The sequence below is a fragment of the Oryctolagus cuniculus genome, chromosome 3, assembly GCF_051225735.1.
Source record: "Oryctolagus cuniculus isolate XC-2025 breed Fujian yellow rabbit chromosome 3, ASM5122573v1, whole genome shotgun sequence".
In the NCBI taxonomy this organism is placed as follows: Eukaryota; Metazoa; Chordata; class Mammalia; order Lagomorpha; family Leporidae; genus Oryctolagus; species Oryctolagus cuniculus.
The window spans coordinates 82,763,706-82,783,178 of record NC_142869.1 but is presented as its reverse complement, the minus strand read 5'-3'; the positions used below and the strand labels follow the sequence as shown (position 1 = coordinate 82,783,178).

The 19,473-nt window shown below is 49.5% G+C and overlaps 1 protein-coding gene across 22 annotated transcripts in view; it reads left to right on the top strand.

Moving 5' to 3' along the window:
- TANC1 (tetratricopeptide repeat, ankyrin repeat and coiled-coil containing 1) overlaps positions 1 to 19,473 on the top strand; it is a 246,689-nt gene that overhangs the window by 185,265 nt on the left and 41,951 nt on the right. For 11 of the 22 annotated variants that reach the window (XM_051849489.3, XM_051849496.3, XM_070070814.2 and 8 more), the window contains 7 exons: positions 449 to 712; positions 5,578 to 5,700; positions 6,826 to 7,107; positions 7,858 to 8,009; positions 10,554 to 10,785; positions 12,873 to 13,039; positions 15,684 to 16,291. In XM_051849489.3, coding sequence (XP_051705449.2) covers positions 449 to 712; positions 5,578 to 5,700; positions 6,826 to 7,107; positions 7,858 to 8,009; positions 10,554 to 10,785; positions 12,873 to 13,039; positions 15,684 to 16,291 — 1,828 coding nt within the window. The remainder of the gene's footprint in view (positions 1 to 448; positions 713 to 5,577; positions 5,701 to 6,825; positions 7,108 to 7,857; positions 8,010 to 10,553; positions 10,786 to 12,872; positions 13,040 to 15,683; positions 16,292 to 19,473) is intronic. The other 11 variants (XM_089328272.1, XM_070070813.2, XM_070070816.2 and 8 more) reach the window with 3 other exon arrangements.

Here is a 19,473-nt window from a genome sequence, read left to right as displayed (position 1 = left end):
AACCATCCTCTCACCAGCCCCTGCACCCCCCTACCACCCTCTGCAGACAAATGTTGTTAATTTGGAAAGGATATTTTAAGATTCAGAGGAATTTAATGAGATATGAATTCTTGTGTGAGCAATCCATCTTTGTTAAAAGGAGAAGATACATTATCTCCCGACTACATATATTTACCGTTAACTCTGAGATCTTTCAGACAGCTTTTTCATTATCTTCCCATCAGTTTTTTTCCTTCCCTGTAGAGTGATTTAGCAGTTTATTTCCCCTGATAAGCAGCATTCTTTTAATTTACCAAAACACATTGTATGAAACATACTTTGATAAAAATCTGTGCAGACCGGAAAACTTTCCATTGATCCCGGGGAGGGCAGCGTGTGTGGGTTTTTAACTCTCGGCAGGCCCAGCTGTGCCCGGCCTCCTTCAAAGTGTTTTGGTCTCTCATTTCAGCCACAATTACGAGTTCTTCTGAAAATGATGACCGGAGTGGCTCCAGTTTGGAGTGGAATAAAGACGGAAGCCTAAGGTTAGGGGTTCAGAAGGGAGTGCTTCATGATCGCAGGGCAGATAACTGCTCCCCGGTGGCGGAAGAGGAGCCCCCTGGGCCGGCGGAGAGCGGCCTGCCCAAAGCGGAATCCTCAGCTGGAGATGGTCCAGTCCCCTATTCTCAGAGCTCCAGCTCGCTAATAATGCCGCGGCCCAACTCAGTTGCAGGTAAGGCACACCCCTCCTGGGAAGGGCATCTCACGGAGTCCCAGGTGCCCAGTGGTTGTCCCCCTGGGAATCTGATCCAGACCGAAGCTAGCTTGTGATCTTGGGTCAGGCCCTCACCTTTTCTTCTTTAAATCTGTGATATGGACCATATGGCTCTTTGGATAGAAGGGAAGGAAAGACAGAATCTCTTCCCTTGGTTCTTTGTTACTTTAAGCCTGAATAAACATGTAACTTCATATTGCATCTTAGTAAACAGGAATTTTTTGGAGTGAGTTTGTTAGTATCTAAAAATGTTTAACTTTCAGACTCACTTTTTTATGGTTGAAAGTCCGTCGTACAGCAGGTTTTTAGATCATTTAGTTATAACAGAGCTCACAGGTTAAAACCCAAGCAGCAGAAGGGAGAGCTGTCAATGCAGGAGGTGCAAACAGGCCTGACAGAGATGCCTTAGCAGGATCCAGCACCAGAACTGAGAGAGAAGAGATGACAAATGCAGGTGACTGTCTCTCCCTGGACTGGTCAGCAGGTAGCTGTCAAACAAGGAGAGGAGTTTGGAGAGGCCAAGGAGAGGGCCACTCTGCAGCCAAGCCATTGTGCCGGCTTTTTAAGATCTTGAGTTTCTAAACTCCATTCTCATGGGCTGAATTTAGAAGAGGAGCTTGTTAGGGTAATTCTCGGTGCTAATGCAGTGCTTAGGGTGTCTCCCCTACTAACGCTGGGACCCACGTTCTCTTTTCCTACATCAAAGGCTTTTCCTGTAATGTATACTGCTGCTTCAGGATGTGGTGGGTCACACCGGCTGCTGTCGGGTGCTTTTTACAATGGAACTCTGAAGCCACCGATAAATGAATGGCCCTAATGGAAAAGTTCTGAGGCATAACTCTTAATTCTGTTTCAAAGCAAGCAGAATAGCCTTGTTCCGGAAGAAGGATTTGGCCCGTCTGCAGGGGAGATGCGCTGCTATCGACCGAGGGTTCTTCCAAAAGCTCTCTGTCCCCCCACTGCTGTCCCCGCCACCCGTGACGCATCACACCCAAGGCACTTGAGACTGTATTTACTTTATTGTGATGAATGGGTCATTTGTATTACCCTGAAACGTGACAGCTTTATTTTCTTCATCAAAAAGCAAACTGGTATTTAGTTTAATCAAGCTACTTTAAAATTGTTACAATGCATTAAGACATTAACTTGAACAGTATTTAAAGCACCCCATTTGTGTTTTCTGTGTGGTGTTCTTTCATGTGGTCTCCTGCCATGTGAAATGACAGTGGGTGTGAGCTGAGCTTCACCTGTAGGCTGATCTCTGCTGTGTTCATTCATTGTCTTCCACATATGCCCTTGAGCTAGACTTCCTGTGAAACCTCCTGGTTTAGCAGAGCCTATTTGGCCTGATGGGTTTGCTTCATTCTTCTGTGTTGCATGTTTTAAAATCTGACTGCATATTTTGCAAGGAAATAGTCAAGTGCCTTATCTCATGGTATCTGTTAGCAAACTAGAACCTGGTAGATTCTTCATTGTCCAGCTTCCTGCTCCTAATGCTGACCCCCAGCTCCAAGGGAATGGAAAGATTTTTTTAAGTATCAATGCAAAGTACAATTCAAGTTATACAGACTCTGTTGAGTTATTAGAAGGCAGGCATCAGGCAGTGCTCAGTGTTGCAAGGATTGGAGTAAAACGTGAAGCAGTGTGGACTGAAATCTCTCCGTATTTGCATGTCTAGATCCACCTGGACAGGAATTTGGTAGGAAAGGTGTGGTGGTGGTGTATGGGGCAGAGGAGGCACTGGCATGTGAAGGAAGGGTAACTGCAGGCCTGGCTCACTGTCCCTGGGGGACCCGGCTGCTGGGGTTTCAGGGTACAGACTAGTTTCCGAGGCCAGCAACTGTTCTGTGTTAACTGTGTAATACAGTGGGATAGTATAGTGAGATTTTTGGGGGGGGGGGTGAAAGATAGTAAGAGTTGGCTAGATTTGGAGATAATTTGACCACACAGAGATTTTCTTTGTAATTTGTTAGAGTGGGATTGATTCGGAATGCTATGCATCTTCAAAAATACATGACATGAATGCTTTTTTTCCTTTATTGAAAAAGTAGGATGTGAAACCTTTAAAATTAATCCAGAAGTGGGGTCATCTTTTCTACTATTTTTGACTACTTTTTTCCTTTTGAAATACTCTCAGTGGATCACAAGACTGTGTGTAGTGTTCTGGGGAGTCAGCAGCATAGTTACCAGTTGGGTTCCAGTTTTCTTAAAGCGCTAACTGGTAATTGCTCTGGGCTCATTGGCGTTCACCTTGGAACATTTGGTCCGTGACTTCCAGTTTCAGTGGATGTTTCTCTCTGTCCGTTGTAGGCAAGCTGCCCCCTCCTTCTCATCCTCACTTTGCCTCCAAATCAGACTCGTGCTGCATCTTGGGGTGTGTTTCTCACCCAGATGTTACAGGCAGCGTGTGCGCGTACACATCAGTGTATAACTAATTTAATTGTTGAGGCATTAGCAATAGGTTTAGTGCAGCACGAAATTATTGCTTTGCCTCTGATTTTTCTCGGCCCTGAGTGGCGTTTAGGACTTTGAAAGCATTACTTGTTAAATACTGAAGGTGAGTCTGAGACAGGTGCCGGAAATGTCTGAGCATCCCCCAGAGGCATGAGTGAGGACACGCTTCAGTAGGTGGGGGCCACCGGGGCCCATGGCCAAGCTGCTGAAGCTTCACTGCTCTCTCGAGTGTCTCCAAATGCCATAGGAAGCAGACGTAGCTGGTGGCCTGTGGCCCTGCTGCAGCTTTCGGCTCAGCTCAGTCGAGGTTGAAATCAAGTTGTCCAGGCTGGGGGTTGCTGAGGCAGTTCTGCACACTCTGAAGCTGAAGCCCTGCTAACTGGACGTTGGACAGCAGAGGCATTTCCAGTCTCCCCCTCAGCCCCTCCTGGGTCGAACTAGGGCTTTTCAGCCTTTCTTTGGAATGCCCTTCAGACTCCTGTAATTTTCCTCCTTGCAGTTGTCACAAATTGTAAAACAAGTGTCATGTTCTAATTGGTCAGCAAAGGAGGGAGGTGGGAACATTTGTATTGTCCAGGGCTGAGGCAGCCTCTCACACAGGCATGGCTGTTCCCGCTCGGAAAAGAGCCCTGTGCTGTGGCGGTGGCTTCCCCTTCTCCCCTGGCCAGGACGGGTCCCTTCACCATGGGGGCCAGAGCCTAGAAATAAGTCCCAAGCTGTGATCCTGCTTGGGACCTGGGGGTGTGTCCTGTTAGCCCTCCCGGAAGTTGCACACAGCTTGGTCAGGGGGTCCTGGAGAGGAGCCAGAGGTAGCCTTAAATGGTCGTACTTTGCTCCAGTTGGAAGTGCTGTGTGGGGAACTGTCTGAACCAGAAAGATTTGCATGGTCATTGGCTGATGCAGAGGATTCACTTAAAGGTTTGTGCAAGGGAACAGCGTTGTGGCATAGCAGGGTTAGCCTCTGCCTGCAATGCCAGCATCCCATCTGGGCTCTGGTTCTATTCCGTGCTGCTCCGCTTCCGATCCAGCTCCTGGCTGGTAGCTGGGGAAAGCAGCAGAAGATGGCCCAAGATGGTCCCTGCCACCCTTGTGGGAGAACTTGAAGAAGCTCCTGGCTCCTGGCTTCAGCCTAGCCCAGCCCTGGCTGTTGTGGCCATCTGGGATACGCTCTCCCACAGTCAGACCCGGAGCCCTCATGTACACACTGAATAAATGGGGGCGGGGGTGCAGGTGGTGAGGAAGAAAAGGTCTGAAGCTGTAGGAGGGGAAGTGAGGAAGTCTCAGGTAGGACAGGTGGCGTCGGTCAGCTGCTAGATACTGGCTTAGCCTGTGGTGGCCAGAGGGTTTTCAGAGGACAGATGGCCCAAATTGATTGGTGTCCCCTGCAGCCTGGTCCCGCTTAGGACTTCACGAGGCCATCGAAGCCTCAGCCCTAGGAATGCAGCTCCCATTAGCCTCCTCATTTACCCTCAAATGATGTGTGCACTCAGTCATCCTGGAAGATAATCTCATGTCCAAGATGAGCAGCCACTTAACCCATAAACCACATGCGGCTAACGTTATTTAGATTTCTCTCCCTGTGACCTGGGGTGTGTATGTAAATACAAGGAGGAATTATTTTTTTTTTTTTACTGCAAAGATGAACTGTGTATTCACTTCTGTGATTTGCTGAGAATTAACAAAATTATTCTGCACTGGTTATTTTTATAATCCAGCCTTAATGCTTTTTATCAAGTGCCTTTGTGCTGTGTGCTATATGATCTCACAATTTGGTCAGAGGTTATTTTTAGAATTGGAAAAAACATATACAATATATATAATATAGTGTAAATGTATTCTGCATTAAAATATACTAAAATATATTTGAAGCTTAGGAGTATGTTGATACTTGTACCATCAAGAGCTGCCTTGCAGTGTTCTGAGGGCTGTGGAATTGTATGTACAGATCTGCTCATTTAATTGGTAAGGTTGGTGTTCCAGACACTGACAAAGCTCCCCAGGGCTGCAGAAGACTCTAGTATCGTGCTATGTGTTTGCAGTAAGTATGAAGCAGCTTTCTGTGTGATGCTTTTTGTTGTCAAGTTTTTACATTAAAAAAAATTTATGACAAACTGTTTTTTCAGGAGAGTTGGAGAATTCTGACAAACATACCAATGTAACTTTGATTTTAAAAAAATTTTAAACTTTGTTTTTACGTTTTTTCAATGCGTGATGTTGCTAGAAAAATAAACCAAGGCAAACAAAAGCAGAATCACCTCTAAGTAAATTTTGTGCAAAGCCTGACCTGGACAGCTTTGCAATTTGTAACTATTTTAGGTACCATGTTGAACTCAACTTGCAATAGACTAAACTTCTGTTTACTATTACAGCAACAAGCTCAACGAAGTTGGAAGATCTGAGCTACTTAGATGGACAGAGAAATGCCCCTCTAAGAACATCAATTCGATTACCATGGCACAATACGGCAGGAGGTAGGGCGCAGGAAGTTACAGGTATTTATCCTTGCATCCACTGTGATAATGGACTTGAGGAACTCCTTCACTTCACACTGAAAGTCCGTGATAACCAGTGTTCAGACCAGCCATGCTTAGAGCACGATGGGAAGTGTGTGCACAAATGCATGAGCTTAAAAAATACCTATAGGGTGGTTTCAGAGAGCATCCCTAACAGTTTTGAGCTTCTTCCTTAAAATATGTGCTCTGCTTGCTTCTGGAGCTCTGCAGGAAGTTACTCTGCAGTGAAGAGTGGTTGAACACTTATTAGATTTTGTGCTCCTAACAGAGTCAGCTTTGCTTCGGTTCCTTGGATCACATTAGCCGTGCCATGTGTCTGCCAGTGACACAGGCACAGCCTCACTGCATGGGCAAAGCACCACCCTTCCCAGACGAGAGCTCTGCTCCTGTCTGCAGGAAGAGTGCTTCCATTCACTACTTCAGTAGTGAGAGAAACATGGAATATGGTTTTTATTGTTTGTTTTGTTTTTTAAGATTCATTTATTTGTTTGAAAGAGTTACAGAGAGAGAGAAAGGTCTTCCATCCTCTGGTTCGTTCCCCAGATGACCACAACATCCAGGGTTGGGCAGAGCTGAAGCCAGCAGCCAGGGGCATCTGACAAGTCTCCCACATGGGTGGCAGGGGCCCAAGTCCTTGGGCCATCCTCGGCTGATTTCCCAGGCGCATTAGCAGGGAGCTGGATTGGAAGTGGATCAGCCTGGAATCAAACTGGTGCCCATAGGAGTTGCCAGCATGGCAGGCAGTGGCTTTGCTCCCTATGCTAAAACCCTGGCCCCAAGAAACATGTCTTAAAGACAGTTTCAGATACACCAATGAGACACGGTTTGACCCTTGCACCACGTCCTCTGTGTGTCTGACTTAAGTCATGAAGATAACTCGGAAGCAGGAATGGACTAGAAGGCCATTTAGCAGGACACTTTGTAGGACCAACAGAGTGTGTGAAATGAGGAATTACAGAAGCATTGTTTGCACCAGATTGAAAATACTGATTCCTTATGGGGCTACTAAAGGCTCTAGTAAGTGTCACATACACACAGGCAATGATATATTGAATTTCTTAGAGTGTGACATTATGACATTCTAAAACAATATTTTTTTTATAGCACGATTTGCTCCATATAAGCCACAAGACATCTTGTTGAAACCCCTGCTGTTTGAAGTACCAAGCATAACGACGGACTCTGTGTTTGTGGGAAGGGACTGGCTCTTTCACCAGATAGAAGAGAACTTGAGGAACACGGAACTGACAGAAAACAGAGGAGCAGTTGTCGTTGGGAACGTGGGATTTGGGAAGACAGCAATCATTTCCAAGTTGGTGGCACTTAGCTGCCACGGGAGCCGCATGAGGCAGATTGCCTCCCACAGCCCCAGCTCGTCACCCAAGAGTACGGCCGTGTTTAATTACTTGTCCAGTTTGTTAGTTGATGTAGGCTAGATAAAGGCAGTGGCTGTTTGCGTAGACATAAATTACTAACTTCCTCGGGTTGTTCCAGATGCGGTGTAGGTGTGTTAAGTGAGCTCTCTGAACACGCGTGTCTGTCTTAGTGCGCGTCTGGCTGTGGCCTGGTGAGGCCTGCCTTTACTGCTCTCCTCCTGACCTAGAGCCTCCCCGTGTCCCTCTTCACACGGACAGAGGTGGGCAGTGAGGACTGACCAAAAGCCTGTGGAGTTTTTTGTCCTAAAACCCAAGGAGTTGGGCTCCTCGCAGAACAAGCCAAAGGGAATCAAATGGAAAATTCTTTCATTTCCTGTTTGCCACAGGCTTTGTCTTCTATTCTGGGTTTGCAAAATTATAAAAACTGAGTTAGCAGTGGATAGAGTAGCCAGATCTTTGCCTGTTCATTGTTTCCTGTCTGTGTTACAGGCCCATTAAAAGAAAGCATCTCCACACGTGGTGAACAACAAGGGAGCCATGTGAGGTTTTTTTTTTTTTAACCAAAATTAATTTAATAAAGGAAACCAGAAACAGTGTTCTACAGGAAGGAGACTGGGTGGGTGGGAGACAGGGACTTGTGTTCTCATTTGGGCCGTCTTCACTCATTACCTGTGATAACACTCTCTGAGACAGTCAAGAAGTATGCTGTGTCCACCGTGTCCCTGTGTGGATGGAAATAATGAAATGTGTCTCTTGGCAGCATCTGATCCCTCCCAGGAGCTTCCTTTTGCTCCGCTGCTTTCACCGGCTTCTTCTACAAGTGGTCCCAACGCGGCTAAAGCACCTGCTGGGTCTGGGGCCCCCGAAAACCAGAGACCAAGAGAGGATGCAGTGAAATACCTCGCTTCTAAGGTAATCCGGTAGGGCAGCGTGCTAGTTTGGTTTCTGTGCAGTGAACTGAAAGGGTGGTCTTAAAACACAGAGCAACTGCTTAATGCTAAATATAGCTGTTGATAAAAGTATGATAGAATACTCCAAATGTATGAATGAGAATAAATATCCTAAGACACCATCAGTGAACTTTTGTCCATTAGAGCAGCAGGAAATAGGCGCGCCTACCACCCACCCATCCTGATTTATATGCACATGCTCTCCTTAGTTTGTATGTGAGCAGGAGATTGGAGCTTTCAGCATGACCTAGACTTCTGCCTGTGTTCTGTCACCCAAGGCCCTTGGTTCCCTGCCTCTTTGCAGCAGTGGCTTCTTGTGAGGTTGTGAGAGAGGCTCAGCTGACACCTGCTTCCTAAATTCATGGTCATCAAGGTCCTTCAGGAAGTTTCTTTCTGATCCACATCCTCCATGCCTGGCTCATAATCCACCCTCCTGCATTTGAGCAACTGCATCTCTCACCCCTGGTTTGCTATTTGGGTCTCCCTTGGCAGTGCTGTGAGTTGGTGGAGAGCTCTAGAGATGGGCAGCAGTAAATGGTACCTGGCGAGGCACCCCCTGTGTGGGACTGATGCAGGGGAACCAAAACCAGTGCCACTGAGCCTGGCATCTCCGCCCATTCTTCTGCTTCCCAGATAACAGCCCCAGTGCTCTGACTGCTGATTCGGACTCTGCTGTGGGCGTGCGTGGTGAGCTGAGTTGATGGGGTGTGTCGCAAGCTGCAGGGCCTCCTCTGCACCAGGGACTTTTCAAAGCCCTCTGACTATGACCCACACCAAGAAATATGTCTTTCAGTCGAGACCCAGTACTCAGGAACACATAATTACCCACGTAACAGCAGCAAAGCATTATAAAATTACTCTAAGACTAGGCTGATGCTTGTATCTAACAGTTCATGTTGGTGATTTAAAGTGGATCTAAAACAGAGGAAAGACAGATAGGTTTACACTGACTTGAACGTTGTACAAATGTGTAAATGGATGAGGATAACACGTGGTGCCCTGTAAATATGTACAGTTTTTATGAGCCAGTTAGGAAAAAAAAAAAAAAACAGGAAAATACCCTGTTGGTGGCCCCACCGTTCAGCTGCCTTGTCCACAGCGTGTGAGGCCGGGTCTCAGATTCTCATGGCAGTTTGCACAAGCTCCTGGGGTTTCCTTTGTGATCCTGTTAATCTCTGTCCAGGTCAGAGCTGGAGAGCCGGCAGCTTTCCTGAGTGCTGATGAAGTTGGTCTCAGTCAGTACTGGCCTGGCCCATCCAGGTGGGCCTGGAAAAAGCTGCTCCACCTTTGCTGTTGCAGCTTCCTTTCTAAGAGCCCGCAGACCTGGATCCCCTCCCCAATCCAGGACTGTCCCTGTGGCTTTGGCAAGGAGCTTCAGCTGTGCCCCAGGGCCAGTGGCTCTGCAGCTGTGCGAGCTGAGAGCTGAATGTTGAGCAGGAGAAAACAAAGAGCCCTTTCTGCTTGTGGTTAGCCTTTTCCCCTTGCTTACCACACACTCGGATTCCTCCTTTGGGACAGTCGTGAAGCTGTCATTTATCCACAGCGTGCCTCCACTCCAAGGAGCTCTGCTTCCAGCACTTTCCTTGGGGTCTCCAGCAACTCACCCACTGTGACCAGGACCACTCCTCACCCCTCGGTGCTGGGCAGCCCCTGCTGTCCCCCTGTGCCTGCCTGAACAGGATGGGCAAGCATGTGCTCCCTGCTGATTTGCTTCCTCAGACGTCCCGTTTACCATCTCCATCATGTTCTCGCCTTCCTTGAAGAAGTGCAGGTGTGGGGAGGGGCTGAGGGCCTGAGCAAGTGATAATTATCACCTGGGCTGCCTGCAGCCTCACCTGTGTCCTGGGATGAGCAGAGGGCTCCCTGAAGAGTGCCAGTGTTCCTGAGGACAGAAATGTGGTGAAGGGGGCCGATTCGAGTCCCAGCTGCTGCGCTTCTGATCTAGCTCCCTGCTTATGTGCCCGGGAAAGCAGCAGAAGATGGCCCAAATACCTGGGCCCCTCCCACCCATGTGGGAGACCCAGATGAAGCTCCTAGCTCCTGGCTTCAGCCTGGCTCAGCCCTGGCCATTGTGGCCATCTGGGGAGTGAACCAGCGGATGGAGGATCTCTCTGTCTCTCCTTTCTTTCTGTAACTCTGACTTTCAAATAAATAATTAAATCTTTTTTTTAATATAGTGAAGGTGGCATTTTGTGGTGTTGAGAACATTGACATTGCTTTATGCCAGGTTATAAAATGACTGTCATTATATTCCCGAACTGTCAGTTGTGTTGTTTTTTGCTAATCAAGCTGCATTTGTGGCTGCAATTTAAGGTGTGCTGAGAACTTAGAAACCACGTGAAAGAAGGAAGGGAATAAACGAAGCCATTAAGCAAATTAACGACGCAGTCCTAGGGAGAAGCGGCAGTGGATTTCGGTGTCGCAGTGGATGGGTGGAGTTGTGTTTTCTCGTGAGATTCTGCTGTAAAGAGGCAGGGAGACACTGACAGCTCTGTTTCCCCTCTAGGTGGTGGCCTACCACTACTGCCAGGCCGACAACACCTACACCTGCCTGGTCCCCGAGTTCGTGCACAGCGTGGCGGCTCTGCTCTGCCGCTCCCATCAGCTGGCTGCCTACAGAGACCTTCTGATCAAGGAGCCACAGCTGCAGAGCATGCTGAGCCTCAGATCCTGTGTGCAGGACCCCGTGGCCGCTTTCAAGAGGGGAGTGCTGGAGCCGCTCATCACCCTGAGAAACGGTACCTGTGGCCGGTCACCCACAGCCCCTCCCAGTCGTGGCTCGGGTGCTCGGTGGTTCACTGGGCTGGGGACAGGAGAGAGGTGTGGATGAATGGCACACGTCCATCCTCTTCCTGGGAACCATCTCCTTGTGGGACCTCCTTTTGCCCTGAAGGTAGAGTGTAAACTGCCTCAGCTAAGAACTACGAGACGGCCACCTGTAACTGGAACGAGAGGAGGTCTTCTCTCCGTGCCCTTGAGGGTTCAGGGCATCTGAGGCTGTGCAGTGTACCCACAGTAGACAGATTGACGAGAGGAGCAAGGCTGTTACCAGGAATCACGCAGGGGAAGCCTCAGGGAAAGGCAGCTCAGAGCAGTGGCTAGAACCTCCTGCTGATCCTGAATCTTCAACAAACAGCAGTAAACTTTAGAAGGCAGGAAACCCTGGGAGGGCAAAACTGGGAAAGCTGATGGTTGGGAGCCTTCGGCGCTGTCCAGTGATTACCTGCTGTGCTTCCCCGTGGGGAAGGAAGACTGGCAATTGTGTGTTCTGCTCCTGGGTAAAACGGGAGGGCAGAGAGCCTTTCCATGTTTCCCAGTTGCCTTCCTCAGCAAGGATCTTGTGTGTCTGGGAGATGTTACCCATCTTGGAGAGGAGGACGGTTACGGGAGCGAGTTTCATGGGTTCTTTTCCTCAGCTTAGTATAGAAATAAAAAGCCAGGAAACAGTTTGAAAAGAGGCAGACACTTTTATTAGAAAAGAAACTTTTATTTGATTGGCAAGCTACAGAGAAAGTGTCTGGTCCGAGAGGAGACCAGGCAGAGTGCCCGAGTGGGACACTGGCTTTGAGGAAGTGTCCCGGGTTTTTAAGGCATTGCTGTATTTTTTTTTTCCATTGGGTCATTCTGTGGGGGTGCCCATTGGACGGGGGTTTCACATACTGTATGTTGATTGGCTTGGGGCTCCTGGAGACGTCTGTCTCTCCCTTAGGGGCTTAGCCCCCTCCTCTGCTAGCTCTGAGTGAAAGATTGCAACCACCCTGGAGGTGTGATTTAAAGCCACAGGGTCACACATGCAGCACAAGAAGCTGTCAGTGGGAGAGATGCCGGTGAGTCTGGAGACAGGCTTTCCAGCCACAGCTGACAGCTCGCTTGTGAGGGACATCCTACCTATGTCTGAGGGGCCCACGTGCCCCCAGCCCCAGTGGACGGCCTCAGGGGAGGGGTATCTCTCGTGAAACTTGAGGCTGTTTAGATGACTTGCAGGCAAAAACAGAATGTTGCTGCTGTGTTTGGCACTCCTAGGTGAAAGGGAAATAAGCAGATTGTTTGGGGAACTTACTGCCTGTTTGTTTTTTTCCAGGGACCCTCCCCGCCTGTGTTGATATCTAGAATTGCTTTCTAGAGGTTTCATCTGATTTGGTTTCCCCTGACTATTCTGCAGGGTAGAGGATATTAGGGACTTGGTGGAACCTTCGGGTTTCCGTCCTTCCTCCCCACCCTCGGGGCTCGTTCACCTGTCATGGCACCTCTGCCGGACGGTGCAAGGGAGAAGGCTGGGAAGGGATGCCACCGTTCCTTCTGCATTCCTGCACCCAAAGTTGACCCTCAGCAGTGGGAAGCTAGGTGGTGGCTGGTGAGAACGAGCTACGCTCCGGGAGCCTGGCCTCACCCTCGCCACTGTGTGGCAGTTAGCTCTGGAGGGCGGGCGGCCCTTGGACTCCACAGGATCCTCTGGAGGGTTCTCAGAGGGGACAGAGGGTCTCTTCAGACTGTGTCTGTATGTGTCCGTTTGCATCTGTGGCCCACACACGGTGATGCTGCCTTATGAGGAGCTAACTGTGTTATGTACATGAGTGAGATTCTGCTAATGTGTGTAACACAATATGTTTCTGGAAACTGCTTTGTGAGAATTGGTTTTCTTTTGGCTCTGTGCTCTGGTTTTCATGATAAATTTAATAGAAAATATGCTTCTGTGAAAACTATGTCTTCTGCCATATGTAAACCTTTTTAGTTTTTCCTAACACTTTATGCGTTAACATACACGGGGTGGTGCCATCTGATAGAAATGTATGATTTCTTAATTTGACTTCATTTTATCCTTCAGAGCAGAAAATTCCTGAAGAAGAGTACATTATCTTGATAGATGGCTTAAACGAAGCGGAGTTTCATAAACCTGATTATGGAGATACACTTTCTTCATTTATCACCAAAATAATTTCTAAATTTCCCGCCTGGCTGAAGTTGATTGTGACTGTGCGTGCGAATTTTCAGGTACAAAACAATTCTCAAATCTCTTTCCAAGTCCCTGTACTCCAGTTTTACTGTGTGATAAATACTCATGACCCGAACTGTTGTAAACAATGTGGCTGCTGAATTTGGAAACAGTGACAACTTTGAGCAGTGAGTTCACAGTGCCCGGCTCTGGGAGGAACTCTGTCCTTGTCAGTCCCTACCGTGTGTTCACGGAAACTCAGGTGGTATGTGGTTGGTGCTGAATACCCCCTGCCTTCTCACTGGGCAGTGTTTGGGGCCAGCTGGTCTACCAAAGTTGAATGCTATTTCTGCTTGTGCGTATCTGCATGGGTTTGTGGAAGGGTTTTGAGCTGTTTTTGGAGAGAAAAGTGAGGGATGAAGAGAGGTTATAAGGCCTGTTCTGAGAGAGCTGTTTTTTTTTTTTTTCATCAGACTTAAACGTGAGCTAACATTTGCAGTGAGGAAAAGAGTGATTTTTTTTTCTTTTTTTTTTTTTTTTAAATCTTTTTTTTTTTTTTTTTTTTTTTTTTTGACAGGCAGAGTGGATAGTGAGAGAGAGAGACGCAGAGAGAAAGGTCTTCCTTTTGCCGTTGGTTCACCCTCCAATGGCCGCCGCTGCAGCCGGCGCACCGCGCTGATCTGATGGCAGGAGCCAGGAGCCAGGTGCTTTTCCTGGTCTCCCATGGGGTGCAGGGCCCAAGCACCTGGGCCATCCTCCACTGCACTCCCTGGCCATAGCAGAGAGCTGGCCTGGAAGAGGGGCAACCGGGACAGAATCCGGCGCCCCAACCGGGACTAGAACCCAGTGTGCCGGCGCCGCAAGGTGGAGGATTAGCCTATTGAGCCACGGCGCCGGCTTGATTTTTTTTTTCATCCTCCATCTCTTACCTCATTGAAACTCAGTGTATGTCTTAATCAGTAACAGTCTCTCCAGACCTATCCTTTTTCAGTAAAAACATTTTGACCTTGTTTTTAAAGATTGATTTGTTTATTTGAAAGAGTTACAGAGAGGGGGAGAGAAAGATCTTTGATCAACTGGTTCACCCCCCAAATGGCCTCAATGGCCGGAGCCGGGCCAGATGAAAGCCAGGAGCCAGGAGCTTCTTCCAGGTTTCCTGTGTAGGTGTAGAGGCTCAAGCACTTGGAACATCTGCTGCTGCCTTCCCAGGCACATTAGCCGGGAGCTGGATTGGAAGTGGAGCATCTAGGAATCGAACTGGTATCCATGTGGGATGCTAGTGTTGCAGGCAGCGGCTTAGCCAGCTATACCACAGCACTGGCCCCCCATTTCAACATTTGATTGTGATTTTTGATGATATTTTAAAACAGCATTCAGGTTATTGTTTTTTCCTCATTAAAAGTAGAATTAGAACTTAGCCTAACTTGTTATTTATTCTTACGGAAATTTGACTCATATGCTTTTCAGTCATTGTTTTAAAAGATTTATTCATTTGAAAAGTAAAGTGACAAAGAGAGCATGCATGCTTCCATCTGCTGGTTCAGTCCTCAAATAGCTGTGATGGCCAGAGCTGATCCAGGCTGAAGCCAGAAGCCTGAAACTCCATCCAGGTCTCCCATGTGGGTGGCAGGGACCCAAGTATTTGGACCTTCCTTTACTGCCTTTCCAGGCACATTAGCAGGTAGCTGAATCAGAAGCAGAGCAGCCGGGACTGGAACTGGTACTTATAGGAGGTGCTGGTGTTGCAAGCAGAAGTCCTAGTGTGCCACAACACTGGCCCCTTCCAGTCATTTTTCACCAAGAATAATTTGGCAATCAACAGAGTACAGGAAGAGAAGACCCTGTATGCCTCATTTGCTGGCTGTGTGAACAGTCAGAGATTTAGTTAGCACTCGTGTGGAATGGGCATAGCTGTACTCCGCCCTCTGCCTACTATTACTGCATTTAATGAGGATGTGTACTTAAATACTCCCAAAAGGGTAGTGGGAGGTGAAACTCCTCTCTGCTAACCTTTATAGTGGAGGAGGGATGGGTCAAGGCCTGGGGATTCTGGGGGTGTCCTACACAGACATTTTTGTCTTTGTCAAAATTAACGACGCTGTGCAACTGTGATTCATGTACCACTGTATGTTGTACTTTAAATGTTTACTCAAAAACAGCTTCACAGATACTGCTGTGCTACACTGAAGAGACAGCTTTGCTACTGCCCTCTGTCGCTGGGACACAGCCTGGGAGCAGGCTCAGGCTTCCCAACTGGGTTGCAGAGCCTCTCCCAGCTCAGGGAGGATGCCTCTTAATCTTCTGTCCGGCTGTGCTCTCAGATGTGTGCTGCTGGCTTGTGTTCTTCCTCGGTGTTTAACCACTTGCAAGGCGTAGGGATTACGGGCACTGGGACACTGCACGTTCTCGCTGCCCGAGTGCTGCTGCTGGCTTGGTTACCAGCGTCAGCTCGGGGCTCCAAGTCCTTGGATCAGGGCCTTGGGAAAGCCTTTACTGATTCCATCTCGCATCAGGATTTCTTTCACATAAGCTTTTTATCTTCACCTGATCCTATTACAAGTTTTAATACAGAACAATGAGTCACTCTAATCCATGAAAATCCTCCTTGAAAGAAAACTAGCGAATGTGGTTTGCAATACTACTGAAATTGAAAACAGTCTGTTGAGTGATACTGTGGGGTTTTGGGCTTTTGTCCCCCTGCAGGAAATCGTAAGTGCACTGCCCTTCGTCAAGCTCTCCTTGGACGACTTTCCAGACAACCAGCACATCCACAGCGACCTGCACGCCTACGTCCAGCACCGGGTGCAGAGCAGCCAGGACATCCTCAGCAACATCTCCCTGAACGGCAAGGCGGACGCCGCCCTCATCGGGAAAGTGAGCAGCCACCTGGTCCTGCGCAGCCTCGGCTCCTACCTGTACCTCAAGCTCACCCTGGACCTCTTCCAGAGGGGCCACCTGGTCATCAAAAGCGCCAGCTACAAGGTGGTGCCGGTGTCTCTGTCCGAGCTCTACCTGCTGCAGTGCAACATGAAGTTCAGGACCCAGTCGGCCTTTGAGCGAGTGCTCCCCATTCTGAACGTGGCCCTAGCGTCCCTGCACCCCATGACGGACGAGCAGATATTCCAGGCCATTAACGCCGGCCACGTCCATGGGGAGCAGGGGTGGGAAGACTTTCAGCAGCGGATGGATGCCCTCTCCTGCTTCCTCGTCAAGAGGAGAGACAAAACCCGCATGTTCTGCCACCCCTCCTTCAGGGAATGGCTCGTGTGGAGGGCAGACGGCGAGAACACGGCCTTCCTGTGCGAGCCCAGGTACGACAGTCCCTGCCGCCTGCCAGGGAGTCCCCTGTGGCTGGAAGGAGGATTTCGGTTGTGGCCTGTGACTTTTAAGGGAAAGGCAGCCCAGACTGAATGCCTTAGTCTCAGCTACTTTGTGTCCTCATTTCTTCCCCTCCTCTCACTTCCCTGCTTTTGGCAGAGGCGACTGCCATGGAAAATTCTTGCTGCTTCTATCCAGAAGCGTCCTTTGTTGCTAGGATTTTGGGGCTCCCCCATGCGCCGGGATGGAAGAGAAACCAGGCAGTTCCTAAGTGTTCTTTAGTGTCCGTCCTCTCCTGGATCCCCATCTGCGCCCTGGCCACCACGTCGGCAGGGTTCCCGTGGAAGGTGTGAGCTCCACTCCTGGGAAAGCGGGCTTCTCTGGCAGTGTGCCCACCTGCATATGTGTCTGGGGACTGTGGGAGCCTCAGTACCACTGCCCCCCAGCCCCCTGTGCTGTTGTTGGTATTAATCCATCTTAATTGACTTTCTTTCTAATTCGGGAATCGTCAGCCACTGCAGCCCCATAGTCAGGCAGTCTTCCATAGGGTAGGCTAACCCTGGGACTCCCAAAGCTGAAACGATCCAGGGACTCAGTGCCCGAGAAGGTCTCACTCAGAACCCATAGGGCCCCGTGAGTGAGACAGGTGCCTCAGCGAGGTCAGCAGCACCTCTCCTGCCTTCCTCGGGGGGTCTCGGGCATCGTCGGCCGTCTTCTGCAATTCCTGTTGTGGCCGCCAGATCTGTCAAACAACTGAATTGCAATAATTTAGTTCCATGATCTTCATTGGCTTTATTTTTGATTCTACAGTCACGCAATTACTTCATTTCATAAAATAAAGGTCTCTCCCACACCCCCCCAAAAAAACACCACCACCTCTTAAATGCGTGGTGGCTCGGCCCGGGGGCCAGATTGTGTCTGCAGGTACAGAGTGGGGCACTGTGGTCGTGATCCAACCTGACCACCTGGTTTTGCTGGTGTAGTGGGACAAACTGGTCCAGGCAAGCCGCAGCTTTCCGCATTGCCGGCGTTGCTGGTGCCATGGGGGGAAGGCCGGCCATCTGTCATCTGTCTCATGGCCTGGGACCAGTGAGGGTGGGAGGTCAGGGGATCTGAGGATATTGGTGCTTTCAGCTTGCCAAGCCTTGCCCTTGGGCCTGGCCTGTGCTGTCTTGAACAGCTTCTCTCTGTGTCGGGATTGCCCACTATTTCAGTGACAGGGAACTCCAGTGGGCGCTGGACCAGATGGCTGGTTCCAGAAATGGAGCCCTGGTGAGTGGTGTAGCACCTTCCTTCCCTAGGGTGTTGACTTGATGCTGACCTCATAGGTCTAGCTGCTGCTTCCTGCTGTGCCTGTAAGCTTTGGAGCCTCCCTTGGGGCAATATTTAGCCAGGCTGGCTTACCCAGATTTTTCTAGCCAAGTCAGATTATCTCCCAGAGGGCAGATCATTTTCCGGAGAGGTGAGTATAGTTGAGTTTGTAAGAACATGGATAGCTGGCGCCGCGGCTCATTAGGCTAATCCTCCGCCTTGTGGCGCCAGCAAACCGGGTTCTAGTCCCGGTCGGGCGTTGGATTCTGTCCCGGTTGCACCTGCCTCCTGGCTTTGGATCGGCGCAGCGCCAGCCGTGGTGGCCATTTGGGGAGTGAACCAACAGAGGGAAGACTTTCTGTCTCTCTCTCTCTCACTGTCTAACTGTGCCTGTTCAAAAAAAAAAAAAAAAGGCTTCGCTCAGTTCTATACCTGTCTCTCCTGCTTACACTTAGGCTGGACCCTGCCACAGAGCGATGTCCCCAGGCCGACCCACTGCAGACTGGAAAACCTTAGGGGCCCCAACTTCCCAGGATGGAGCAAAGCTGAATGATCACTACAGTCCAATCCTCCTGCCTCAAATCCCAGCAGCAGCCCCACCCCGAAGTCTTTTTTTTTTTTTTTTTTTTTGTTGTTGTTGTTGTTGACAGGCAGAGTGGACAGTGAGAGAGAGAGACAGAGAGAAAGGTCTTCCTTTGCCGTTGGTTCACCCTCCAATGGCCGCCGCAGCCGGCGCATCGCGCTGATCCGATGGCAGGAGCCAGGTGCTTCTCCTGGTCTCCCATGGGGTGCAGGGCCCAAGCACTTGGGCCATCCTCCACTGCACTCCCAGGCCACAGCAGAGAGCTGGACTGGAAGAGGGGCAACCGGGACAGAATCCGGCGCCCCGACTGGAACTAGAACCTGGGGTGCCAGCGCCGCAGGTAGAGGATTAGCCGAGTGAGCCACGGCGCCAGCCGAAGCCTTTCTTGAGTTGGGCACGTGGCTGCTTCCCAAGACTCCTGTCGTTCTTGAGCTTCACCCAGAACACGAGGTTGGAGGCAGCTTCTGAGACCCTGCTGTGTGCACAGCACTGTGGTAGATACAGAGATTGTTGGGCAGGGTCCCTCTCCACAGGGCTTCCCATGGTGGGGGGAGACGGGGGGCAGGGGAAGCCATGCTGCACTAGGGACTCATGGAGGGAGGCGATTTCTGGAAATCATTTCCCAGACATGGTGACCTTGTAAGAGGTTAAGCAACTCACCCCTCAACCAAATACTTATATTTTTGCTCCAATTATAGAGGGAAAAATGGGAGCAAAGCCCCATACCCAGAAACAATAACATTTTTCTTTTTTTTAAAGTCCTGCTTCTTTCCATAGCGGTTTGTTTTGTTTTGTTTTGTTTTTTTGACAGGCACAGTGGACAGTGAGAGAGAGTCAGAGAGAAAGGTCTTCCTTTGCCATTGGTTCACCCTCCAATGGCTGCCACGGCCGGTGCACCACGCTGATGCGATGGCAGGAGCCAGGTACTTATCCTGGTCTCCCATGGGGTGCAGGGCCCAAGCACTTGGGCCATCCTCCACTGCCCTCCCGGGCCACAGCAGAGAGCTGGCCTGGAAGAGGGGCACCTGGACAGAATCCGGCACCCCAACTGGGACTAGAACCCGGTGTGCTGGCACCGCAAAGCGGAGGATTAGCCTAGTGAGCCACGGCGCTGGCCATCCATAGTGTTTTAAACACTATACAAACTTTTTCTCTTAGGGTCCTTATCTTATTGTTTTGCTTAACACATTGCTGGCACGCTAGTAAGCTGCTAGGGAATCTTTAAAAAAAGTGTCATTTCTATTTTTCGTGACTGTGCAAGCCTCCTAGCAGGCAAATCAC